The 23075-nt window shown below is 49.8% G+C and overlaps 1 protein-coding gene across 4 annotated transcripts in view; it reads left to right on the forward strand.

Moving 5' to 3' along the window:
* Positions 1–23075, forward strand: part of phldb2b (pleckstrin homology-like domain, family B, member 2b) — a 457175-nt gene that overhangs the window by 59979 nt on the left and 374121 nt on the right. For 2 of the 4 annotated variants that reach the window (XM_070894178.1, XM_070894179.1), the window contains exon 6: positions 15914–16036. In XM_070894178.1, the coding sequence (XP_070750279.1) occupies positions 15914–16036 (123 nt within the window). Of the gene's footprint in view, positions 1–5750; positions 5883–14500; positions 14613–15913; positions 16037–23075 lie in introns of those variants that run through there. The other 2 variants (XM_070894180.1, XM_070894181.1) reach the window with 2 other exon arrangements.

Below are 23075 nucleotides of genomic sequence, written 5' to 3' on the forward strand. Positions count from 1 at the left end.
GAGACAGTGTCCCCTAGTTCTAGATTCCCCCATGAGTGGAAACATCCTCTCTGCATCCACCTTGTCGAGCCCCCTCATTATCTTATATGTTTCAATAAGTTCACCTCTCATTCTTCTAAACTCCAATGCAGTGAACCAGTCCCCCACCCCCCGCCCCTCCCCGCCAAGGTTCCGGTCCCCCCCCCCGAGGTTCCGGTGGTCCGTCCGTCCCCCCATTTCCCCCCCCCCACGAGGGTCAGGTCCCCCGCCCCCCCCCCCCGAGGTTCTCGCACCCCCCCACCCCCGCTGTTCTGACGTTCTTCAGTTGTTGTTGCTATAGAAGTGTAGTATTGAGAAATTTCCTTCTATCTCTTTTTCTCTGACTTTCAATCTTTCCTGTCTTCAGGTGTTTAACTCTTTGCTCTCCAGCACGATCATGCGATGGAGGTAGAGGCAATACCAGAATCCATTGCAGTTGGGAAATCTCCCAGTTAAAATACCATAGAATTATACAGCACAGTTCGGATATTCCCTGTGAAAGAGTGATCGAGATAATCCCACTTCCTCGCCCTTTCCCCAAAGTCCTGCAAAATTCTCCTTCTCAAGTATATATCCAAACACCTTACTATTGAATCTGCTCCCAGCACCCTTTCAGGCAGTGCGTTCCCGATCACAACAACTTGCTGTGTAAAAAGAAAATCTGATTTACCCCTGGATTTTTTTTGCCAATTATCTTAAATCCTCTGGTTACCGACCCTCCTGCCACAGGAAACAGTTTCTCCCCCTCTGCTCTATCAAAACCACATCGCAATTTTGAACGTCTCTGTTAAATCTCCCCTTAACCTTCCTTGCTCCAGTCTCTCCACGCGTCACTAAGTCCCTCCTCCCTGGTACCGTTCTGGTAAATCTCCTACACGCTCTCTCCAAGGTCTTGACACCCTTCCTAAAGTGTGGTGCCCAGAACTGGGCAGTGTTTTACATACATACCTCGACTATAACTTCCTTGCTTTTGTACTCAATGCCTCTATTTCTAAAGCTAAGGATCACGTATGCCTTTTTAACAACCGTCTCAACCTGTCCTGCCACCTTCGAAGATTTGTGTACGTACAGCCCCCCAGGTCTCTGTTCCTGCACCCCCTTTAAAATATATATAGAGAAAGCAGAGTGTGCTGGGAATAATTTGCATGGTCTATACAGAAATGGGATCACAATTCTGGCCAAGGGTTCCGTGAAATGGTTAACAGCTCTGTAGTGGGCGGAATGACTTCACGTGAATGTGAATTCTGCACAGATCATTTCTACCATTGCGTTCTTGAAAGGAAGCCGTTTGAGAGATTTGCTGCTGCCTGCAAGGAATGCTGTTATTCCCCAGAAACCCCTCCTCACAAAACCAGAGACACATTTTTTTCCTGTTTAATGGGATTCCCAGAGTACTTGGGTGTGATTCCCCACACGTGTCTTTTAACAGCACCGGGGCAAAGAGATGAAATTGTTTATTCAGCAATCTGGCCTTCCTGTAGCCAGGGGACTTGTTACTGCAGCATGGGGGCACTGCATTCGCTCTATGATAGACGGAGAAACTAAACATTACACGTCACATTGGATTCTGAAGAAGATAGGTGGTCATGGCCTTGTGGGTACAGCGGGCTAAGGGACCGAAATTGCCCCTCCCGATAAGGCCTCTGACCGCCTGAAAGCAGTGGCCAAGGGGCAGCGTCGAACTGCTGCCGAGTCTCCGCTGAGCAGCCGCCATTTTGTAAATTGGCCTTCCTCAGGTTTGGAGTGGTGTTGGGGACCGCTCCGCCCATTTTCCCACCGCGGCGTGCACGCGCCAACCCCTTACCGACCGGCGGGGACCCCTTGCCGAAATTGCCCCGTGCCCCCGACAGCTCTCGGTGTCGGTGCGCTCCTGGTTGGTCAGTGGCCCGGCCGCCCTTAACGGGGCGCTGCCGGTGACGCCATCTTATAATTTATTGTTGGCCGACTGCCAGGTCGGGCCGACAGTTATGTCCCTGGGTTCGGCCGGGCCGCCAACAGGCAGCTTGGTAACCCCTCACCCTTGGGTGCCAGGCTGCTGGCCCGGGCCAAAACCCTCCCTGGTGGCCCAGTGGGCCGAAGATAAATATATGCAGAGCTCGCAGCGGCCCTCCCCTTTAACTGGAGGGAGAGACATGGTGACATCATTAGCGCGGTGCTAGTGAGTGATGGGGCGACTGACCCACTGCAAGTGCACCTCCGCCCCTCAGCCGCGACTATTTCCGCCCCGAGCAAAACAACATCCAAGTGCCGAATATCGACAGCACCTCCGCCACAACCCATGCGGTGGAGTAAAACTTCAAAAAACGCAAGGCCAGCTCCGTTTCGGGCGGAGTTGAATTTCTACCACTGAAGATCATCCTCTTTAGTTGTGAAATTGAATTAATTCATCTGGTAATTTGTGGACCAGCACCAGAGAATGACCATGAAATCTGCCGGATTCTTGTCAGAACGCAACTGGTTCACTAATGTCCTCAGGTAAGGGAACCTGCTGCCCCTACCTGGTCTGGGCCTCCAGTATCAGCCATGGCTCAGTGGGTAGCACTCTCGCCTCTGACTCAGAAGGTTGTGGGTTCAAAGTCCCACTCCAGGGACTTGAGCACATAATCTAGGCTGACACTCCTGAGGGAGTGCTGCACTGTCAGAGGTGCCGTTTTTTGGATGAGACGTTAAACCGAGGTCCCGTCTGCCCTCTCAGGTGGACGTAAAAGATCCCACAGCACTATTTTGAAGAAGAGCAGGGGAGTTCTCCCTGGCGTCCGATATTTACCCCTCAACCTTCATCACTAAAACAGATTATCTGGTTAGTTATCTTATTGCTGTTTGTGGGAGCTTGCTGAGCGCAAATTAGACCTTCTTTTCATACATTACAACAGTGACTCCATTTTCAAATTGACTGCAAAGCCCTTTGGGATGTTTTGAGGTCATGAAAGGTGCTACAGGTGCAACGTCCAGAATCTGGAACTCCGAAAACCAGAATTATTGTCCAAAAACTGGACATTTTGCGAATAGCTGATGGAGTTGTCCGGAATCTGGAATTATTGTCCGAAAACCGGATATTTTTGAGGCAAAACTCGAAATCAGGCACGGATTAGTTCGAGGATTCCGGATTTCAGACAAGAAAATCAAGTCTGAAATCCGGAATCCTCAACAGAATCCGTGCCGGATTTTGGGTTTTGCCGGATTTCAGACCTCGCCACTCAAAACCCGGCACGGATTCCGTTCAAGATTCCGGATTGCAGACTAATGATTTTCTTGTCTGAAATCCAGAAAAACGCAAAAACCAGAACGGATTCGGTCCCGAAGATTCCGGATTCCGAACGTTGTACCTGTATATAAACGCAGGATATTCTTTCCTTCTCTGTGGCCCCACTCCCGCACTATACTCCATATTTGCTATCCAAACTGTCGGTCAAGTACTCGGCAACCACTTGACCCTTGGACATCAGATCCGTGTGGAGTCGTAACGCCCTCAGGGGCAACGAAGCCTGGGCAATAATGGGGGCCTTGCCCTCGACACCCAAGGGCTGAGAATGGCCAGACCCGCCGTTGGTGGCTGACCATCACCGGTTCATTTGGGACATTCTGTGAGTGAGGGCGGACAGGATTAAGCCAGCTTGTGGCAGATCCTGGTCCAGTTCCTGTTCTATGTTATCCGACCCTCCGGAATGAGGGGTCCTGCACAGAGGCACAGGCAGTGCCGATTGGCGACTTCTTGGGTGAAATTGGGCTTGGGCAGTCGGGCAAAGTGGTTCGTACACCTCACAACGGCAACAATATATAAGGCCTTGGACCCGTGGAAATGGCCCAAGGTGTGTCACAGGAGCGCCGTCTGTTACCGTACACTATGTGACACCGTTCTTCAATGGAAATTAAACCGGGCGAGGCTGTGATTGGCTACTGTCCAAGACCAGAGTCACCCCTACACTTTGCTTTAAATAACCTGATTGTGGGAGGGAATGTGTGCGAGGGAGTGAGTGTGAGGGAGTGAGCGCGAGGGAGTGAGCGCAAGGGAGTGAGCGCGAGAGAGGGAGTGTGCGCGAGGGAGTATGTGTGCAAAGGAGTGTGTGCGAGGGAGGGAGTGTGTGTGAGGGAGTGTGTGTGAGGAAGGGAACATGTGCGAGGGAGTGTGTGCGAGGGAGTGTGCGCGAGGGAGGGAGTGTGCCCAAGGGAGTGTGTGCGAGGGAAGGAGTGTGTGCGAGGGAGCGTGTGCGAGGGAGGGAACATGTGCAAGGGAGTGTGTGCGAGGGAGTGTGTGCGAGGGAGGGAGGGTGTGCGAGGGAGTGTGCGCGAGGGAGTGTGCGAAGGAGGGACCGTGTGCGAGGGAGCGTGTGCAAGAGAGTGTGTGCGAGGGAGGGAGTGTGCGCGAGGGAGGGAATGTGCGAGGGAGGGAGTGTGCGCGAGGGAGGGTGTGTGAGGGAGGGAGTGTGCGCAAGGGAGGGAGTGTGAGCGGGAGAGGGAGTGTGTGCGAGGGAAGGAGGGAGTGTGCGCGAGAGAGGGAGTGCGCGCGGGGGAGTGAGTGCCTGCGAGGGAGTGAGTGTGTGAGAGGGGAGTGTGTACGAGGGTGTGTCTGAGGGAGGGTATGTTTGAGGGAGGGTGTGTCTGAGGGAGGGAGTCTGTGGGTCTGAGGGAGGGAGTGTCTGAGGGAAGATCTGTCTGAGGGAGGGAGTGTGTGTCTGGGGGAGGGTGTGTCTGAGGGAGGGTGTGTCTGAGGAAGGGAGTGTCTGAGGGAGGGTGTATCTGGGGAAGGGGGTCTGAGGGAGGATGTGTCTGAGGGAGGGGGTCTGTGGGTCTGAGGGAGGGTGTGTCTGAGGGAGGGGGTCTGTGGGTCTGAGTGAGGGTGTGTCTGGGGGAAGGGGTCTGAGGGAGTGGGTCTGAGGGTCTGAGGGATGGAGTTTCTGAAGGAGTGGGTCTGAGGGAGGATGTGTCTGAGGGAGGGTGTGTCTGGAGGAGGGTGTGTCTGAGGGAGGGGGTCTGAGGGAGGGTGTGTCTGAGGGAGGGGGTCTGAGGGAGGGTGTGTCTGGGGGAGGGTGTGTCTGAGGGAGGGGGTCTGAGGGAGGGTGTGTCTGAGGGAGGGTGTGTCTGGGGGAGGGGGTCTGAGGGTCTGAGGGAGGAGATCTGAGGGAGTATGTATCTGAGGGAGGGGGTCTGTGGGTCTGAGGGAGGGTGTGTCTGAGGGAGGGAGTGTCTGGGGGAAGGTGTGTCTGGGGGAGGGTGTGTCTAAAGGAGGGAGTGTCTGGGGGAGGGTGTGTCTGAAGGAGGGAGTGTCTGAGGGAGGGAGTGTGTGAGGGAGAGCTCTGTGGCTTGAGGGATACTTCCCCTGGAATGTTGTGTATGGCTCAGCGTTTGACTGTGTAGGTATGGGCCTAATGAGAGCAACAGCTATTAATTATCGGATTACACACATTCTTTTCAGCAAGTTAAGGGGCTTGTAATGAGGAACTGGCTGTGTTTAATAAACGAGTGTTTTGCAGTGACAGGATTAAAGGTACTCCAGGAACTTCAGAATGTTCCATTAGTTAGCAGACAGTTTACGACCAACAACGCCCTTGTCTCTATTTCCACACCGGGAGTTGCTTTCCCAGATTGAAAGAGAACTGCTCACACCAGGTCCCAGGACAGACTCAGCACGGGGTCAGGAGGGAGCCTGCGTTGGGTGTCGGGGGCTGGGTTTGTGGTGGGGGGGTTTCGGGTCCTCCCCTGCGGTGACGGGTAGTACAGTCCGGTGGAGGAGGTGAGGCCTCTCCCTGACAAACTGCTCCCAGAACATGCAGAGACTGGGGCTGAGGGAGGTCGTGCCGTGCCCCTGGCTGTCTGCGGCCCCAGGGACAGCGCGTGAAGCCATCGAGCCTGGGGCAGGCATGGAGGTCAGTGCTTCACTGTAACAGCTGGACTCAACCCAAGCCAGCGTTGGACAGGCGCTGGCCGCTAAACACTCAGAGCCCTGCACAATTATAACTGAGCGCTTCATTGTGGGCAGACTGCTGGTGGGGAGGGAAAGGCAGGGATTTGTGTGTGAGTGTGAGAGAGTGTGACCAGAGTGTTTTAAAATCCTTTTAACGGAGGATGGTGATCTCTCCCAAACAGTGCCTTGCTCTGACTTTAGTCTGAGCTGGTTTGTTGAGAAACGCCATTGGTTTCCTTTCAAACAAACCAGTGAGCAGCCCCTTGCTGTCGGCTTGCGATGCAGCCCAGTGTAAAGCTGCAGGAAGCGTTTGTTGACCTGTGTGTGTGTGTGTGTGAGAAGTTGCGTGCTTTCCTTTCTGTTAGCCTTGCTGGGATGACAGAAGCAGTGGGGGAATGTGTGGAGGGGGGGATTCAGTCTGTCTGAGCGAGGAGCTGTGTGCACTATTCCTGTGTGTAGCAATGATGTACACTTAGAATCATAGAAATGTCATTATAGGCAGTCCCTCGGAATCAAGGAAGACTTGCTTCCACTCCTGAAGTGAGTTCTTTGGTGGCTGAGCAGTCCAATACGAGAACCACAGTCCCTGTCACATGAGGGACAGATAATCGTTGAAGGAAAGGGAGGGTGGGACTGGGTTGCCGCACGCTCCTTCCGCTGCCTGTGCTTGATTTCTGCATGCTCTTGGCGATGAGACTCGAGGTGCTCACCGCCCTCCCAGATGCACTTTCTCCACTTTGGGTGGTCTTTGGCCAGGGACTCCCAGGTGTCGGTGGGGATGTTGCACTTTATCAGGGAGGCTTTGAGGGTGTCCTTGTAACATTTCCGCTGCCCACCTTTACCATGTTTGCCGTGAAGGAGTTCCGGTAAGAGCGCTTGCTTTGGGAGTCTTGTGTCTGGCATGCGGACAGTGTGGCCTGCCCAGCGGAGCTGATCGAGTGTGGTCAGTGCTTCAATGCTGGGGATGTTGGCCTGGTTGAGGACGCTAATGTTGGTGCGTCTGTCCTCCCAGGGGATTTGAAGGATCTTGCGGAGACATCGTTGGTGGTATTGCTCCAGCGACTTGAGTTGTTTACTGTACATGGTCCATGTCTCTGAGCCATACAGCACGGAAGAAGGCCACTTCGGCCCATCGTGTCGATCAGCCGGCTGACCAAGAGCTATCCAACCTAATCCCACTTTCCGGCTCGTGGTCCGTAGCCCTGTAGGTCATGGCACTTCAGGTGCACATCCAAGTACTTTTTAGCTGAGAGGGGACCTTATTACACAAGAACATAAGAAATAGGAGCAGGAGTCAGCCATACGGCCCCTCGAGCCTGCTCCACCATTTAATAAGATCATGGCTGATCTGATCATGGACTCAGCTCCACTTCCCTGCCTGCTCCCCATAACCCTTTATTCCCTTATCGCTCAAAAATCTGTCTGTCTCCGCCTTAAATATATTCAATGAATTCCACAGATTTACAACCCTCAGAGAAGAAATTCCTCCTCATCTCAGTTTTAAATGAGCGGCCCCTTATTCTGAGACTATGCTTTTTAGTTTCTGCTAAGAGTGGAAATATCCTCTCTGCATCCACCTTGTCGAGCCCCTTTATTATCTTGTATGTTTCGATAAGATCACCTCTCATTCTTCTGAACTCCAATGAGTATAGTCCCAACTTGCTCAACCTTTCTTCATAAGTCAACCCCCTCATCTCGAATCACTCTAGTGAACCTTCTCTGAACTGCCCCCCAAAGCAAGTATATCCTTTTGAAATATTGAAACCAAAACTGCACGCAGTATTCCAGGTGTAGCCTCACTAATCCCCTGTATAACTGTGTGGCAAGACTTCACTGCTTTTATACGCAATCCCCTTTGCAGTGATCAGGAAGACTAAGATTCCATTGGCCTTCCTGATCACTTGCTGTACCTGCATACTATCCTTTTGTGTTTCATGCACAAGTACCCCCCAGGTCCCGCTGTACTGCAGCACTTTGCAATCTTTCTCCATTTAAATAATAACTTGCTCTTTGATTTTTTTCTGCCAAAGTGCATGAGCTCATACTTTCCAACATTATACTCCATCTGCCAAATTGTTGCCCACTTACTTAGCCTGTCTGTGTCCTTTTGCAGATTTTTTGTGTCCTCCTCACACATTGCTTTTCCTCCCATCTTTGTATCGTCAGCAAATGTTACACTCTGTCCCTTTATCCAAGTCATTAATATAGATTGTAAATAGTTGGGGTCCCAGCACTGATCCCTGCGGCACCCCACTAGTTACTGATTGCCAACCCGAGAATGAACCGTTTATCCCTACACTCTGTTTTCTGTTAGCATGGATAGAGGATTGGTTAACTAATATATTGCCCCCAACCCCGTGAACTTTTATCTTGTGCAGTAACCTTTTATGTGGCACCTTGTCACATACCTTCTGGAAGTCCAAATACACCACATCCACTGGTTCCCCATTATCCACCCTGTTCATTACATCCTCAAAGAATTCCAGCAAATTTGTCAAACATGATTTCCCCTTCATAAATCCATGTTGACCCTGCCTGACTGAATTATGCTTTTCCAAATCTCCTGCTACTGCTTCTTTAATAATAGACTCCAACATTTTCCCAACCACAGATGTTAGAATAACTGGTCTATAGTTTCCTGCTTTTTGTCTGCCTCCTTTTTTTAAATAGGGGTGTTACATTTGCAGTTTTCCAATCTGCTGGGACCTCCCCAGTTTTCATTTCCCCCAGTGCTACCCTGATTTACTGCCTTCTCCTTGTTCTTTGACTTTTTACATTTATGTTCACCTGAACCCTCCCCCCCACTAATTAGTTTAAAGCCCTCTCTACAGCCCGAGTTATTTGATTCACCAAGACCCTAGTCCCAGCACGGTCTAAGTGGAGCCCGTCCCAATGGGACAGCTTCCTCTTACCCCAGTACTGGTGCCAGTGTCCCAGGAACCAAAACCCATTTCTCCCACACCATTCTTTGAGCCCCGTGTTTAACTCTCTGATCTTCTTTACCCTATGCAAATTTGCTCGTGGCTCGGGTAGTAATCCAGAGATTTTTTACCTTTTGTGGTTCTGCTTTTTAATTTGGCCCCTAGCTGCTCATACTCTCTCAGCAGAACCTCTTTCTTTGTCCTACCTATGTTGTTGGTACCCACATGGACCACGACAACTGGATCTTCCCCCTCCCTCTCAAAGTTCCTCTCCAGCCCTGAGGAGATGTCCTTAACCCTGGCACCGGGCAGGCAACACAGCCTTTGAGACTCACGCTCTCGGCTGCAGAGAATTGTATCTATCCCCCTAATGATACTGTCCCCTACCACTACAACATTTCTTTTTACTCCCCCCACTTGAATGGCCCCCTGTACCACGGTGCTGTGGTCAGTTTGATCATCCTCCCTGCAGTCCCTGCTCTCGCCCACACAGGGAGTAAGAGCCTCGAACCTGTTGGACAAGAGCAAGGGCCGAGGCTCCTCCATCACTACATCCTGGGTCCCCATACCTTCCTCACTCGTAGTCACACCCTCCTGTCCCTGACCACGGACCAAATCTGAGTTAGTTAACCTAAGGGATGTGACTACCTCCTGGAACACAGTGTCCAGGTAACTCTCCCCCTCCCTGATGTGTCGTAGTGTCTGCAGCTCAGACTCCAGCTCATCAACACGGAGCCGGAGTTCCTCGAGCTGCAGACACTTACTGCAGGCCACCATGGACCTCAGTGGGGTCCACCAGCTCCCACATGTTGCAGCACTGACACACTGCCTATCCTGCTATGTTACTGTATTTAATTAATTAAGTCTTAGTTTTACTCTCACCAATATTATAACCCTTAGTAAAACACACACAACTGCTATGTAGTAAACAGTTGGTTAATTAATTAATTAAGCAAGAAAGGAGAGAGAACTCGCCAACCAATCACTTCGCTGCTTTCCTGTGATGTCGAATGCAGTTGCCCGGTTCCACTTCGTCGCAGTCACCAAGCCCCCCCCCCCCCCCGCCCCTCTCACCGGACTATCGACCACCCCCCCCCCCACCCACCCACCACCCGGAGTATCCAGCCACAGCCGCTGCCTTTAAACTGCCTGTCCGGGGGGGGGAGGTGCTTCCTGAGGTCGCGGTGATCTGGTCGGAAGAGGAAGTGGTGCCAATCAAGCAGGCTGCACTGTCCTGGATGGTGTTGAGCTTCTTGAGTGTTGTTGGAGCTGCTCTCTCCCAGGCAAGAGGAGAGTGTTTCATCACACTCCTGACTTGTGCCTTGGAGGTGGTGGAAAGGCTTTGGGGAGTCAGGAGGTGAGACACTCGCCGCAGAATACCCAGCCTCTGACCTGCTCTTGTTGCCACAGTATTTATGGGGCTGGTTCAGTTAAGTTTTTGGTCAATGGTCACCCCCAGGATGTTGATGGTGAAGGATTTGGCGATGGTAGTGCCGTTAAATGTCATGGGGCAGTGGTTAGACTCTCGCTTGTTGAGGATAGTCATTGCCTGGCACTTGTGTGGCACAAATGTTACTTGCCACTTATCAGCCCAAGCCTGAATGTTGTCCAGGTCTTGCTGCATGTGGGCATGGACTGCTTCATTATCTGAGGAGTTGTGAATGGAACTGAACACTGTGCAGTCATCAGCAAACATCCCCACTTCTGATGTTATGATGGAGGGAAGGTCATTGATGAAGTAGCTGAAGATGGTTGGGCCTAGGACACTGCGCTGAGGAACTCCTGCAGTGATGTCCTGGGGCTGAGATGATTGACCTCCAACCATCAAAACCATCTTCCTTTGTGCTAGGTATGACTCCAGCCCGTGGAGAGTTTTTTCCCTGATTCCCATTGACCAGTTTTACTCGGGCTCCTTGATGCCACACTCTGTCAACTGCTGCCTTGATGTCAAGTGCAGTCACTCTCCCCTCACCTCTGGAATTCAGCTCTTTTGTTCATGTTTGGACAAAGACTGTAATGAGATCTGGAGCCGAGTGGTCCTGGCGGAACCCAAACTGGGCATCAATGAGCAGGTCATTGGTGAGTAAGTGTCGCTCGATAGCACTGTCGACAACACCTTCCATCACTTTGTTGATGATTGAGAGTAGACTGATGGGACGGTAATTGGCCAGATTGGATTTGTCCTGCTTTTTGTGGACAGGACATACCTGGGCAGTTTTCCACATTGTCGGATAGATGCCAGTGTTGTAGCTGTACTGGAACAGCTTGGCTAGAGGCACGGCTAGTTCTGGAGCACAAGTCTTCAGCACGACAGCCAGGATATTGTCGGGGCCATAGCCTTTGCTGTATCCAATGCGCTCAGCCATTTCTTGATATCACGTGGAGTGAATCGAATTGGCTTAAGACTGGTTTCTGTGATGGTGGGGACCACAGGAGGAGGCTGATATGGATCATCCCCTCGGCACTTCTGGCTGAAGATGGTTGCAAATGCTTCAGCCTTGTCTTTTGCACTTGCATACTGGGCTCCGCCATCATTGAGGATGGGGATATTCATGGAGCCTCCTCCTCCCATTAATTGTTTAATGGTCCACCACCATTCACAACTGGATATGGCAGGACTGCAGAGCCTGGATCTGATCTGTTGATTGTAGGATCACTTAGCTCTGTCTATAGCATGCGTATAGTCCTGTGTTGCTTGGCACCTGTTTCGGGCATTAGACATGGTAATTTATTTGGCCCCTAGCAACATGACCGTCGATTTGAGGGATAAATACTGGGCAGGACATTCGGGAAAACTCCCCTGCTCTTCTTCAAATAGTGCTTCTTCAATCTGACTTCACAAAAGAAATGAGATTGACTTTATCAAAGGTCATTTTCACAGTTTTTATTGTATGGATTTAAACCAAGATAAGTAAGTTTACTTTAACTTTTTTTTGTTTAATGTGCTGTTTGTAGAACATATCTGACATTTCACCTGGATTTCAACATCGGGTTTTCTCATTGTTCCCTCCCTCCCCAAGTGTAGCACGCTCTCACGTGATAACTCAAGAACCAGGGTCTCTCTGCTGCATTTATCGGGTCTGAAACAGCTCCAGCAACACTTTCATCAAAGCCGTTAGGACCTGGATTATTGAATATTAGTGCACAGTTAGGACGTGGTTTATTGAATATTAACGCAGAGTTAGGACCTGCTTGTACCCCTGTCTCGGGGGTTTAACCCTGAGCCGTGTCAGTGTTTCATGTCTGAACGTCATTTAAATAGTTTCCTGTAACTCTGCTATTTCTTCACATTCCCACTGAATTCTGACTGTGGCCCAAAAGACGTTGGCCTTTGTCCACGGCTCTGGAATCCACCATCTGGACGGAGTGGGGGTGGGGAATGAGCTGTGACTCGCTGGCGTTAAACCCGTGAGTTGTGCTCCCCTTCCTCGCACACTGCCTTGCCTTGTCTCACTGTTACTGTAGTTCCTACAAGCTGGACCACTGGGTTCTCGGTTTTATATGTCCCCTGTTTGCGCCCCGGAGGGGTGGCAATAGCGGCAGGGAGCTCTTCCGGGCGGGCAGCCAGTTTCTGGTGCCCTGCCGGGGTTTTCGGGGCCGGTTTCGGCGGGGGCGCGGAGCATTACCGCCCGGGAGAGGTGAGCCGGTGTACAACGCCCCTGGTTACGACACCGGATCGATTTTTGGCTCCCACCTGACCCGTAGCGTCCGTAGAGCGCCCGCTGCTGGGACTGCCTATGAAAGCGGACGGTCCGATCTATACCGGCCGCAGCGAGGTAAGTAACGTCCATCTTGGGTAAGTCTGATTGGCTTTTCTTTGCCCATGCCACGTCAACATAAATCACAATGTATTAGGGATATTTTTGGTGAGGGTATTTTCCAGGGTTTTTTTCTCCCCAGGCCTCTCTCAGAGCACTCCCGGGCCGGCTGTTTAGCTCGGGATTTTCCCATGCTCAGCCGGCCTAGCGGCCTGAGAGAGGTGTACGCCTCCCTTAGCGCTGTGCCCCATACTCGGGGCCTAGCTGCCCAATGTTACTGATTGAGGTGCAAACTGTTCCCGGGCGCTAACTTTACCGCCCCACCGCCATTACTGCCCGAAATCAGCAAAGCCCAAAATCCAGCCCTGTATAATTTAGTTTCTCTCTTGTGTTATTTACCACCGGTAGATTGGGCCCAGATTTTGCTGGAGTGGGGCATTTCGCGGCCGTTAGCCCCGTGAGACTTTTTCCTGCACCCTTGGCTCAATATTTTTGTGTCACAAGTAGCCGGGAGGGCGAGCTGATAACGGGGCAGGCGATGGGCAGCGGGGCGTCTGGGACCTCACTGAACCGTGGACCAACAGTCTATCACCTTAACCACTGGGATTTAAGGTTTGAGAACGAAACAGAGGAATGACGGAGAAGGAAATCGGGTGAATTAGCGTCAAATCAGGTACTGAGAGAAATAGAGAGGGAAGAAAGATTGGAATAAGAGCGAGGGGGGAAAAAAAAGGACAGATGGGAAAAGTAAGAAAAGAAGTGTAAAAAATTTAAAATTTACAAATCTCTAACAATAATTCATCATCTGTAGAAAAAAGAAAGACTTGCATTTATATAGCGCCTTTCATGACCACTGGATGTCCCAAAGAGCTTTACAGCCAATGAAGTACTTTTGGAGTGTAGTCACTGTTGTAATGTGGGAAACACAGTAGCTCCCACACACAGCTAGTGTGATGATGACCAAATTATTGTTTTTTTTGTTATGCTGATTTGAGGGATAAATATTGGACCTAGAAGATAACTCCCCTGCTCATCTTCCAAATAGTGACATTGGATCTTTTACATCCACTTGAGAGAGCAGACATGGCCTCGGTTTAATGTCTCATCCGAAAGACGGCACCTCCGACAGTGCAGCACTCCCTTAGCGCTGCACTGGAGTGTCAGCCTAGATTTGTATGCTCATGTCACTGGAGTGGGACTTGAACCCACAACCTTCTGGCCAAGAGGTGAGAGAGAGTGCTACCCACTGATCCACAGCTGACACTGACATAGATGGTTTCATTAAAAGGGTGCTTACGTTGTTAAGTACTAGCCCTAACTTTCTGCGGTGCGTTTAATTGTCAATGAATGTGGGGGGGTGAAGGTGAGCTGCTGTTTTTGGAAGGCGCAAATCATCCAGCAACTTGTGGCAATTCACGGGGTATCTCTTCCTCGCCACAAGCTGCTGAACTGTACACATTAATAGCGATGAGCACCATTAAATGCCCTGTTATTTTGGCAGCAAAATGCTGGGCCAGTGTTTCTGAGGCAGAGAATAATCCTTGTGACTGGAGAGCTGAAGGAGTGAATCACTGCAGGGCCACATTCATAATATGTTTTCCTTTGTCTCTGCCTAAATATGGCGCTGGATGGGATTCCATGATCCTCCTGTCACGCTGCCTTACTGCTTTAAGCTCCGAGCCTGTTTGGGAAATGTGTGGGCAATCCAACATCTTAGGAATTCTCCTGCATTTCGCACTAACTGTACAGATTGTAATGGTTGCGGCTTCAAACCCCCCGAAACTGAAGTTTAAACGTGAACTTGGCAAAGGGAATGTGTGAGTGAGCGAGAGAGCGAACATCTGGTGCGTCTAAAGAAGATTGAATGCTTTCCAGATGTCTGTGGCTGTGTGTAGGAATAATAAACCGTGCTCACAAAGACTCTGGGCGACACGACACGAAGCAACAGTTCTGTCTCCCTCCCGATTCGCAGAGCCAGACCCTTGGCTCCCGGTGGCTCTTTCCAAGCAGAAGGTAACCGTTGTCAGTTAACGCTGGCCACGCGGGACTTTGCATGGCAGACGTACGTCTGAGGGGGATTCGAGGTTAGTGCCCCCCGAGCCACGCTTCTCAACCCGCTGCAAGTTACTTCGCGCAAAACCGAGCCGTGATTTGGGTCTGTCAATGTTGCTTGTGTGCCAGGAACGGTAACTTGCAGGATTCCCTCCCTGCCCGCTTCGCACGCATCTTGCTGCCCAAATAACTATTACATAACCCCAATTTGGATTGCGTTGTTGGCGTAACTAACGGATGAGGTGCTCAGTGTGGGGAGGGGGTGGGGCGGCGGGGGTGGCGGCGATGGAGGCCGGGATCATCCAACAGTATAACTGGAGGCAGGGGGAGGCCGAGATCTTCCAACAGTATAACGGGGGTGGGGGAGGTCGTGGGTGACAGAATGCAATGCGGGATATCGTGACTCGGATATGTGTTGTGGTCCTGGTCTCTACAGGATCCAGAACAGCCCGGCTCCACAGTCCAACGGGATCATAGATACACAGGAACAGGAGGAGGCCATTCAGCCCCTCTAGCCTATTCGGCCATTCTATCAGAATGATTGATAGAATGTTTTTTTTTACTCATTTCTGTACTAGGACCCCTAAATATCTCTGCTCCTCCACACTTCCCAGCTTCTCTCCATTTAGAATATACTGCTCTATCTTCCTTGTGTCCAAACTGGATGACCTCGCACTTTCCCACACTGAACTCCATCTGCCACAGTTTTGCCCACTCATTTAATCGATCAATGTCCCTTTGCAGGGTTTGTGCGGGCTGTGTCTGTCTGTCTATCATCTACCACCCTTGGCCGCCCATGTCACTCGGGTGTGATTTACACTGGAAAACCTTCCACACCGCAATGGGGGACGATTCTGTCCTCCAATTATTATTTAGATGAAGTGTCCCCCTGATTCCTGATCCACTGCCCCCCACCAAGCATGGAGCGGGCCGGTCTGTGGAGGGACAAGCTTCCCCTCACCCCCCCCCCCCCCCCCCACCCCCACCTGTGGTGGGACAGATCTGATGCCCATCCTCTCCTGTCACAAGCCTGATAGACACCAGTACCGTTGATGGCCGGAGGTGCCAGCCTTGAGCTGCCCCACCAGGTTCCACACCGTGTCCTGCCTGGTTTGGTGCTGCAATCTGATAGGTGCAGGTTCATCCCAAAGTATTACTGCTCATGTGCTCTTCAGGGCTTGGAAAGTGAGTGAAGGGGGTCCCAGGAGACAGAGCTCACACAGGACAATTGATAACTCTCTTTTTGCTCTGATTTATTGCAGGTTGCATTCTGTGTCTGGGCCAATCAAACTACTTTCGATTCAACCATCCCGTAGAAGCCAGACGTATAAAGAACATGAAGCCCGATAATGAGATCTTAATCTCCTCCCCCAGCTACGTTCCAGGTCAGTGCAGGTTAATGAAGATTTCGGGCCAGCCAAGTTGTTCTGGGCCAAGTCCCACAGGGCGGGGTCTGCTGTGGCTCAGTGGGCAGCACTCTCGCCTCTGGGTCAGAAGGTTGTGGGTTCAAGTCCCACTCCAGGGGCTTGAGCACAAAAATCCAGGCTGACACTCCAGTGCCGCACTGTCGGAGGGGCCGCAGTACTGAGGGAGCGCCGCACTGTCAGAGGGGCAGTACTGAGGGAGTGCTGCACTGTCGGAGGTGCCATCTTTCGGATGAGACGTTAAACCGAGGCTCCGTCTGCTCTCTCAAGTGGATGTAAAAGATCCCTTGGCACTATTTTTGGAAGAAGAGCAGGGGAGTTATCCCCGGTGTCATGGGGCCAACATTTATCCCTCAATCAGTATGACAAAAAAACAGATTATCTGCTCATCACATTGCTGTGTGTGGGACCTTGCTGTGCACAAATTGGCCGCTGCGTTTCCTACATTACAACAGTGACTACACTCCAATAGTATTTCATTGGCTGTAAAGCACTTTGAGACGTCCAGTGGTCATGAAAGACACTATATAAATGCAAGTTGTGTTCATTAGTGCGTACAGGGTTGCTCCACCCATGTTTTCAGTATAGTTGTGCTCGCAGATGCTGATCATACTCTGACCCAGCTCTCCTCCTTGCAATGGTTTGTATCCACACAGACTGGCTCCCAAGACCAACAATGCTTTACAGCCCAGATCTGCTTTCCTTCTCCTCAGTGTTTCAGCAAATGCCTGCACCCGCAATTATTATTTAAATGAAGCGGACTCCAAGGGTTAAGTTACGAGGGGAGATTAAACAACTTAGGGCTGTATTCCCTGGAATTTAGAAGGTTAAGGGGTGATGTGAGCAAAGGTTTCAGGATATGAAGGGGAACAGACAGGGTCGATAGAGAGAAATTATTTCTGCTGGTTGGGGAGTCTAGGACTAGGGGGCAGAGTCTAAAAATTAGAGCCAGATCCTTTCAAGAGTGAAATTAATAAACACTTCTATACACAAAGTGTGTTAGATGTTCGGAACTGTCTTCCTCAAACGGCAATTGATGCTCGATCAATTCTTAATTTTAAATCTGAGATTGATCGATTTTGTTATTCAAGGTATTAAGGGATATGGGCCAAAGGCGGATATATGGAGTTAGGTCGCAGGTCAGCCATGATCTCATTGAATGACGGAACAGGCTCGAGGGGCTGAATCGTCTCCTCCTGTCTGTTCCTAAGGCAATCAAAGAGTTGTTCTCCTCTAAATATTTTTGCTTTGCTCCCTGTCTTTGGTAAACTGAGAGCCATCCCTGCTGTAGTTAGTTACAAATACAGGCACTCCCTCAATAACCCATACCAGACCTTTAGAACTGGCTCGTTGTTAGAAAACTGACTTGTTCTTAGATCTTTGCTCAGCACTGCATTACTGACTTAGCGAGATGTCAGCGCTCCTCTAACTCTGCCCTCCTGAGCATCCCTGATTATAATCACTCAATCATTGGTGGCCGTGCCTTCTGTTGCCTGGGCCCCAAGCTCTGGAACTCCCTCCCTAAACCTCTCCGCCCCTCTACCTCTCTTTCCTCCTTCAAGATGCCCCTTAAAACCTACCTCTTTGACCCAGCTATTGGTCACCTGTGCTAATTTCTACTTATGCGGCTCGGTGTCAAATATTTTTAATTAAAAAAAAAAAAAAAAAAAATCTCAATACCCCTGTGAAGCATCTTGGGACGTTTCACTACGTTAAAGGCGCTATATAAATACAAGTGTTGTTAACTCTCAAACTTTTGGGATGGCAGAAATACCGAAGGCCTTGATACTCGGGGAAAACACGCAGTTAGAACTAATTTAGATAGTTCAGTTGGTTAGACTATTAGACTTGTAATCTGAGGGTGCAAAGACCCTGTTTGGGCACTGCTTTGTGTTCAAAATCAGGAAAAGTTTTGGTGGAGTAAATAATGAGAAACTGTTTCCAGTGACAGGCGGGTCGGTAACCAGAGGACACGGGTTTATGGTAATTGCCAAAACAACCAGAGGAGAGATAAGGAGAATGAATGTTTAGGCAGCGAGTTGTGATTTGAAACTCACTGCCTGAAAGGGCGGTGGGAGCAGATTCAATAGTAACTTTCAAACGGGAATTGTCACAATAAGAACATCAGAATTAGGAGCAGGAATCGGCCATTTGGCTCCTCGAGCCTGCTCCGCCATTCAATGAGATCGTGGCTGATCTTCGACCTCAACTCCACTTTCCCTCCCACTCCCCATTTTCCATGATCCCCTTAATATCCAAAAATCTATCGATCTCTGTCTTGAATATACTCAACAACTGAGCATCCACAGTCTGGGGCAGAGAATTCCAGAGATTCATCACCCTCTGAGTGAAGAGGTTTCTCCTCATCTCAATCCTAAATGGCCAACCCCTAATACTTGAAGAGGAAAGAATTGCAGGACTCTGGAGAAAGAGTGAGGGAGTGGGACTGATTGGCTGGCTCATTCTGTGCTGTATCGTTCAATAAGAGTGGAACTAGTGCAAAGCTGCTTTGCCGGGCCAGTTTTATGACTGTCCCCTGTCAGTTTGTGGTAATGCTCAGCCTGCCTGAGCAGGCTTCCGTCTGACAGGGGACGCCGGTGCAGGGGTCAGCCTTCGAGTTGCAGGGCACCGAGCCGGATCTGGGAAGGTGATAAGTCCCAAGCAGTGCACTCCCTGATTACCGCAACGGGAGTGTCGGCTGGGTGACAAGCTCAAGGCTCTGGAATGGGGCTTGAACCCACGACCTCCTGACCAGTCACACCACTGAGACACGGCTGGTACTGTTAAACACCCAGGGGAAAGTCTCGCTCAGCCAGCAGGGAACTGCACTCAAAGGAAGGAAGAAAGAAAGACATTTCTACAGCGTCTTTCGCAACCTGATACGGATTTTAGCAAGGCTTTGTGTCTGACTAACGCGATTGAATTTTTCGAGGAGGTAACCAGGAGGGTTGATGAGGGCAGTGTGTATGATGTAGTGTACATGGATTTTAGAAAGGCCTTTGATAAGGTCCCACGTGGCAGACTGGCCACGAAAGTAAAAGCCCACTGAATCCAGGGCAAAGTGGCAAGTTGGATCCAAAATTGGCCCAGAGGCAGGAAGCAAAGGGTGATGGTGGTTAATTGTTTTTGTGGGGTTCCGCAGGGCTCAGTACTAGATCCCTTGCTTTTTGTGGTATACAGCAATGACTTGGATTTGAATGTTGGGGGTATGATTAAGAAGTTAGCAGACGATACTAAAATCGGCTGTGTGGTTGATAATGAAGAAGAAAGCTGTGGACTGCAGGAAGATATCGATCAACTGGTCAGGTGGGCAGAACAGTGGCAAATGGAATTCAATCCAGATAAGTGTGAGGTAATGCATTTGGGGAGGACTAACAAGGCAAGGGAATACACATTAATTGGTAGGACACTGAGAAGTGTAGAGGAACCCAGCTCTACCCCATCACTTCTCTCGACCCCTCCTTGGTCTCTAAATTGTCAGACTGCTTGTCTGACATCCAGTACTGGATGAGCAGAAATATTTGACCCTGGAATGAGCTTCCGACCACATATTCGCAGCATAACTAAGACCGCCTATTTCCATCTCAGTAACATCGCCCGTCTCCGCCCTTGCCTCAGCTCATCTGCTGAAACTCTCATCCATTCCTTTGTTACCTCCAGACCTGACTACTCCAACACATTGCTGGCTGGCCTCCCACATTCTACCCTATGTAAACTAGAGATGATCCAAAACTCGGCAGCCGGTGTCCTAACTCGCACCAAGTCCCGCTCACACATCACCCCTGTGCTCGCTGACCTACATTGGCTCCCGGTTAAACAACGCCTTGATTTAAAAATTCTCATCCTTGTTTACAAATCCCTCCATGGCCTCGCCCCTCCCTATCTCTGTAATCTCCTCCAGCCCCACAACCTCTTGAAGTCTGCACTCCTCAAATTCTGCCCTCTTGACCATCCCTGATTATAATCACTCAACCATTGGTGGACGTGCCTTCAGCTGCCTGGGCCCCAAGCTCTGGAACTCCCTGCCTCTCTCTCCTCCTTTTAAGACGTTCCTTAAAACCTCTGACTAAGCTTTTGGTCATCTGCCACAATTTATTGTTGTGTGGCTCGGTGTCAAATTAATCAAATTGTCTTATAACACTGCTGTGAAGCACCCTGGGGTGCTTATTACATTAAAGGTGCTACATAAATAAAAGTTGTTGCAGGTCCACAGATCTCTGAAGGTAGCAGGCCAGGTAGATAAGGTGGTTAAGAAGGCATATGAAATACTTGCCTTCATTAGCCAAGGCATATATTACAAGAGTAAGGAAGTTATGCTTGAATTGTATAAAACACTGGTTAGGCCACAGCTGCAGTACTGTGTGCAGTTCTGGTCACCACATTACAGGAAAGATGTGATTGCACTGAAGAGGTTGCAGAGGAGATTTACCAAGATATTGCCTGGACTGGAGAATTTTAGCTATGAGGAAAGATTGGATAGACTGGGTCTGTTTTCTTTGGAACAGAGGAGGCTGAGGGGAGACCTTATTGAGGTGTATAAAATTATGAGGGGAGTGGATAGGAAGGACCTATTTCCCTTAGCAGAGGGTTCAACAACCAGGGGGCATAGATTTAAAGTAATTGAGGGGAGGTTTAGAGGGGATTTGAGGGGAAATGTCTTCACCCTCTGGGGGTCTGTAACTCACTGCCTGAAAGGATGGTAGAGGCAGAAACCCTCACCATATTTAAAAAGTACTTGGATGTGCACCTGAAGTGCTGTAACCTACAGGGCTACGGACCGAGAGCTGGAAAGTGGGATTAGGCTGGATAGCTCTTGGTCGGCCGGTGTGGACACGATGGGCCGAAATGTCTATGATTCTATGATACTCAGGATGTCTGAAAGTGCTTTACAGCCAATGAATTACTTTTTGAAGTGTAGGGAAGCACAGCAGCCTGTTTGCACAGCAAGCTCCCACAAACATGTGATGATGACCAGATAATCTGATGTTGGTTGAGCAATAAATATTGGTCAGGATTCCTGGGACAATAGTGCCATAAGTCCTTTTTATGTTCACCTGAGAGGGCAGACAGGGCTTCAGTGTAACAGCAGGACGAGAGTGTCAGCCTAGATTTGTGAGCTCCAGTTTCTAGAGTGGGTCGTGAACCCACGACCTTCTGACTCAGAGGCCTGATTGCTCTCACTGAGCCAGGACTGACTGCTTGCAAGTTAAGTGAACATAGGAACAAGAGGAGGCCATTTTTCCCCTCAAGCCTGCTCTGCCATTCAGTGAGATCATAGCTGATCTGTGACCTAACTCCATATATCTTAATACCTTTGGTTAACAGAAATCTATCAATCTCAGATTTAAAATTAACCATTCTTCCACAAATGGCACTTGATGCAGAGTTCCAAACTTCAACCACCCTTTGTGTAGAGATGTTTCCTTACTTCACTCCTGAAGGGTCTGGCTCTAATTTTTAGACTCCCCAACCAGCAGCAATAGTCTCTCTCTATCTACCCGATCAGCTCCCCTTAATAAGAACATAAGAAATAGGAGCAGGAGTCGGCCATTTGGCCCCTTGAGCCTGCTCTGCCATTCAATAAGATCATGGCTGATCTGATCATGGACTCAGCTCCACTTCCCTGCCCGCTCCCCATACCCCTTATCCCCTTATCATTTTAAGAAACTGTCTATTTCTGTCTTAAATTTATTCAATGACCCAGCCTCCACAGCTCTCTGAGGCAGTGAATTCCTCAGATTTACTGAAGAAATTTCTCCTCATCTCAGTTTTAAATGGGCGGCCCCTTATTCTAAGATCATGCCCTCTAGTTCTAGTCTTCCCCCATCAGTGGGAACATCCTCTCTGCATATCTTGAAAAATTCGATCAGATCACCCCTTAATCTTCTAAATTTAAGGGAATACAACGCTAGTTTGTGTAATCTCTTCTTGTAACTTAACCCTTGCAGTCCGGGTATCATTCTTGTAAACCTACGCTGCACTCCCTCCCAGGCCTCCCTATGGTGTGGTGCCCAGAACTGCTCACAGTGCTCCAGGTGTGGGCTAACCAGGGCTTTGTACAGCTGCAGCATAACTCTACTCCCTTGCATTCTAGTCCTCCAGATATAAAGGCCAGCATTCCATTAGCATTTTTGATCATGTTCTGTACCTGTTCTAATGGTCGATGTACCTGGACCGCTTAAGTCTCTTTGGATCTCCATTGTTTTAGCTTTTTGCCATTTAGAAATTACCCTGTTCTATCCTTTTAGGTCCAAAGTGGATGACCTCACACATTGCCTGCACTGAAATCCATTTGCCACAGTTTCCCCATTCACTTAATCTATTAATAACTCTTTGTAATGTTATGCTTCCATTCACACTGCCTACAATGCCGACAATCTTTGTGTGATCGGCAGAATTGGATATGTGGCTCTCTATCACATCATGTTAAGTCATTAATAAATAGTGAATAGTTGAGGCCCTGTAATATATTTGCTTCATGGACTCTTTGTTTAAGAATTCATAGCAACATATTGCTTTGAGAAATAGTTTATTAGCAAAGGTTTAACAATCACACTACACATTACCAGTTAATCCACCAGGCTCACAACCACCTGCCTCATCGTGGATCTCCCAAACCCAACTGGCTGGGGTTTTATTGAGTCTTGTGAACATCATGTGATTGGCTAAGCCACTCCCACTCAACAGCTCTACAACTATTTTAGTTGCACCTATGAAACAATAAATCATAAATCAAGTGTTCCCTGATTAAAGGGCGGTGGGGGCACTAAACAGACAAACTTAAATAAATTAAACTTTAGACATTACGTGGTTCAAATTAAAATTTTGTATCCGGGGGTGATGATGCACTCCAGTCCCTCCGGCGCCCACTTCTCGCAAAAGGCCGCGAGCGTACCGGTGGACACCGCGTGTTCCATCTCCAGGGATACCCTGGCTCGGATGCAACCGCGGAATAGAGACAGGCAGTCGGGCTGAACGACCGCTCGCTGCCTGGACCGGC

Source organism: Pristiophorus japonicus, chromosome 11, assembly GCF_044704955.1.
Source record: "Pristiophorus japonicus isolate sPriJap1 chromosome 11, sPriJap1.hap1, whole genome shotgun sequence".
NCBI classification, from domain to species: domain Eukaryota; kingdom Metazoa; phylum Chordata; class Chondrichthyes; family Pristiophoridae; genus Pristiophorus; species Pristiophorus japonicus.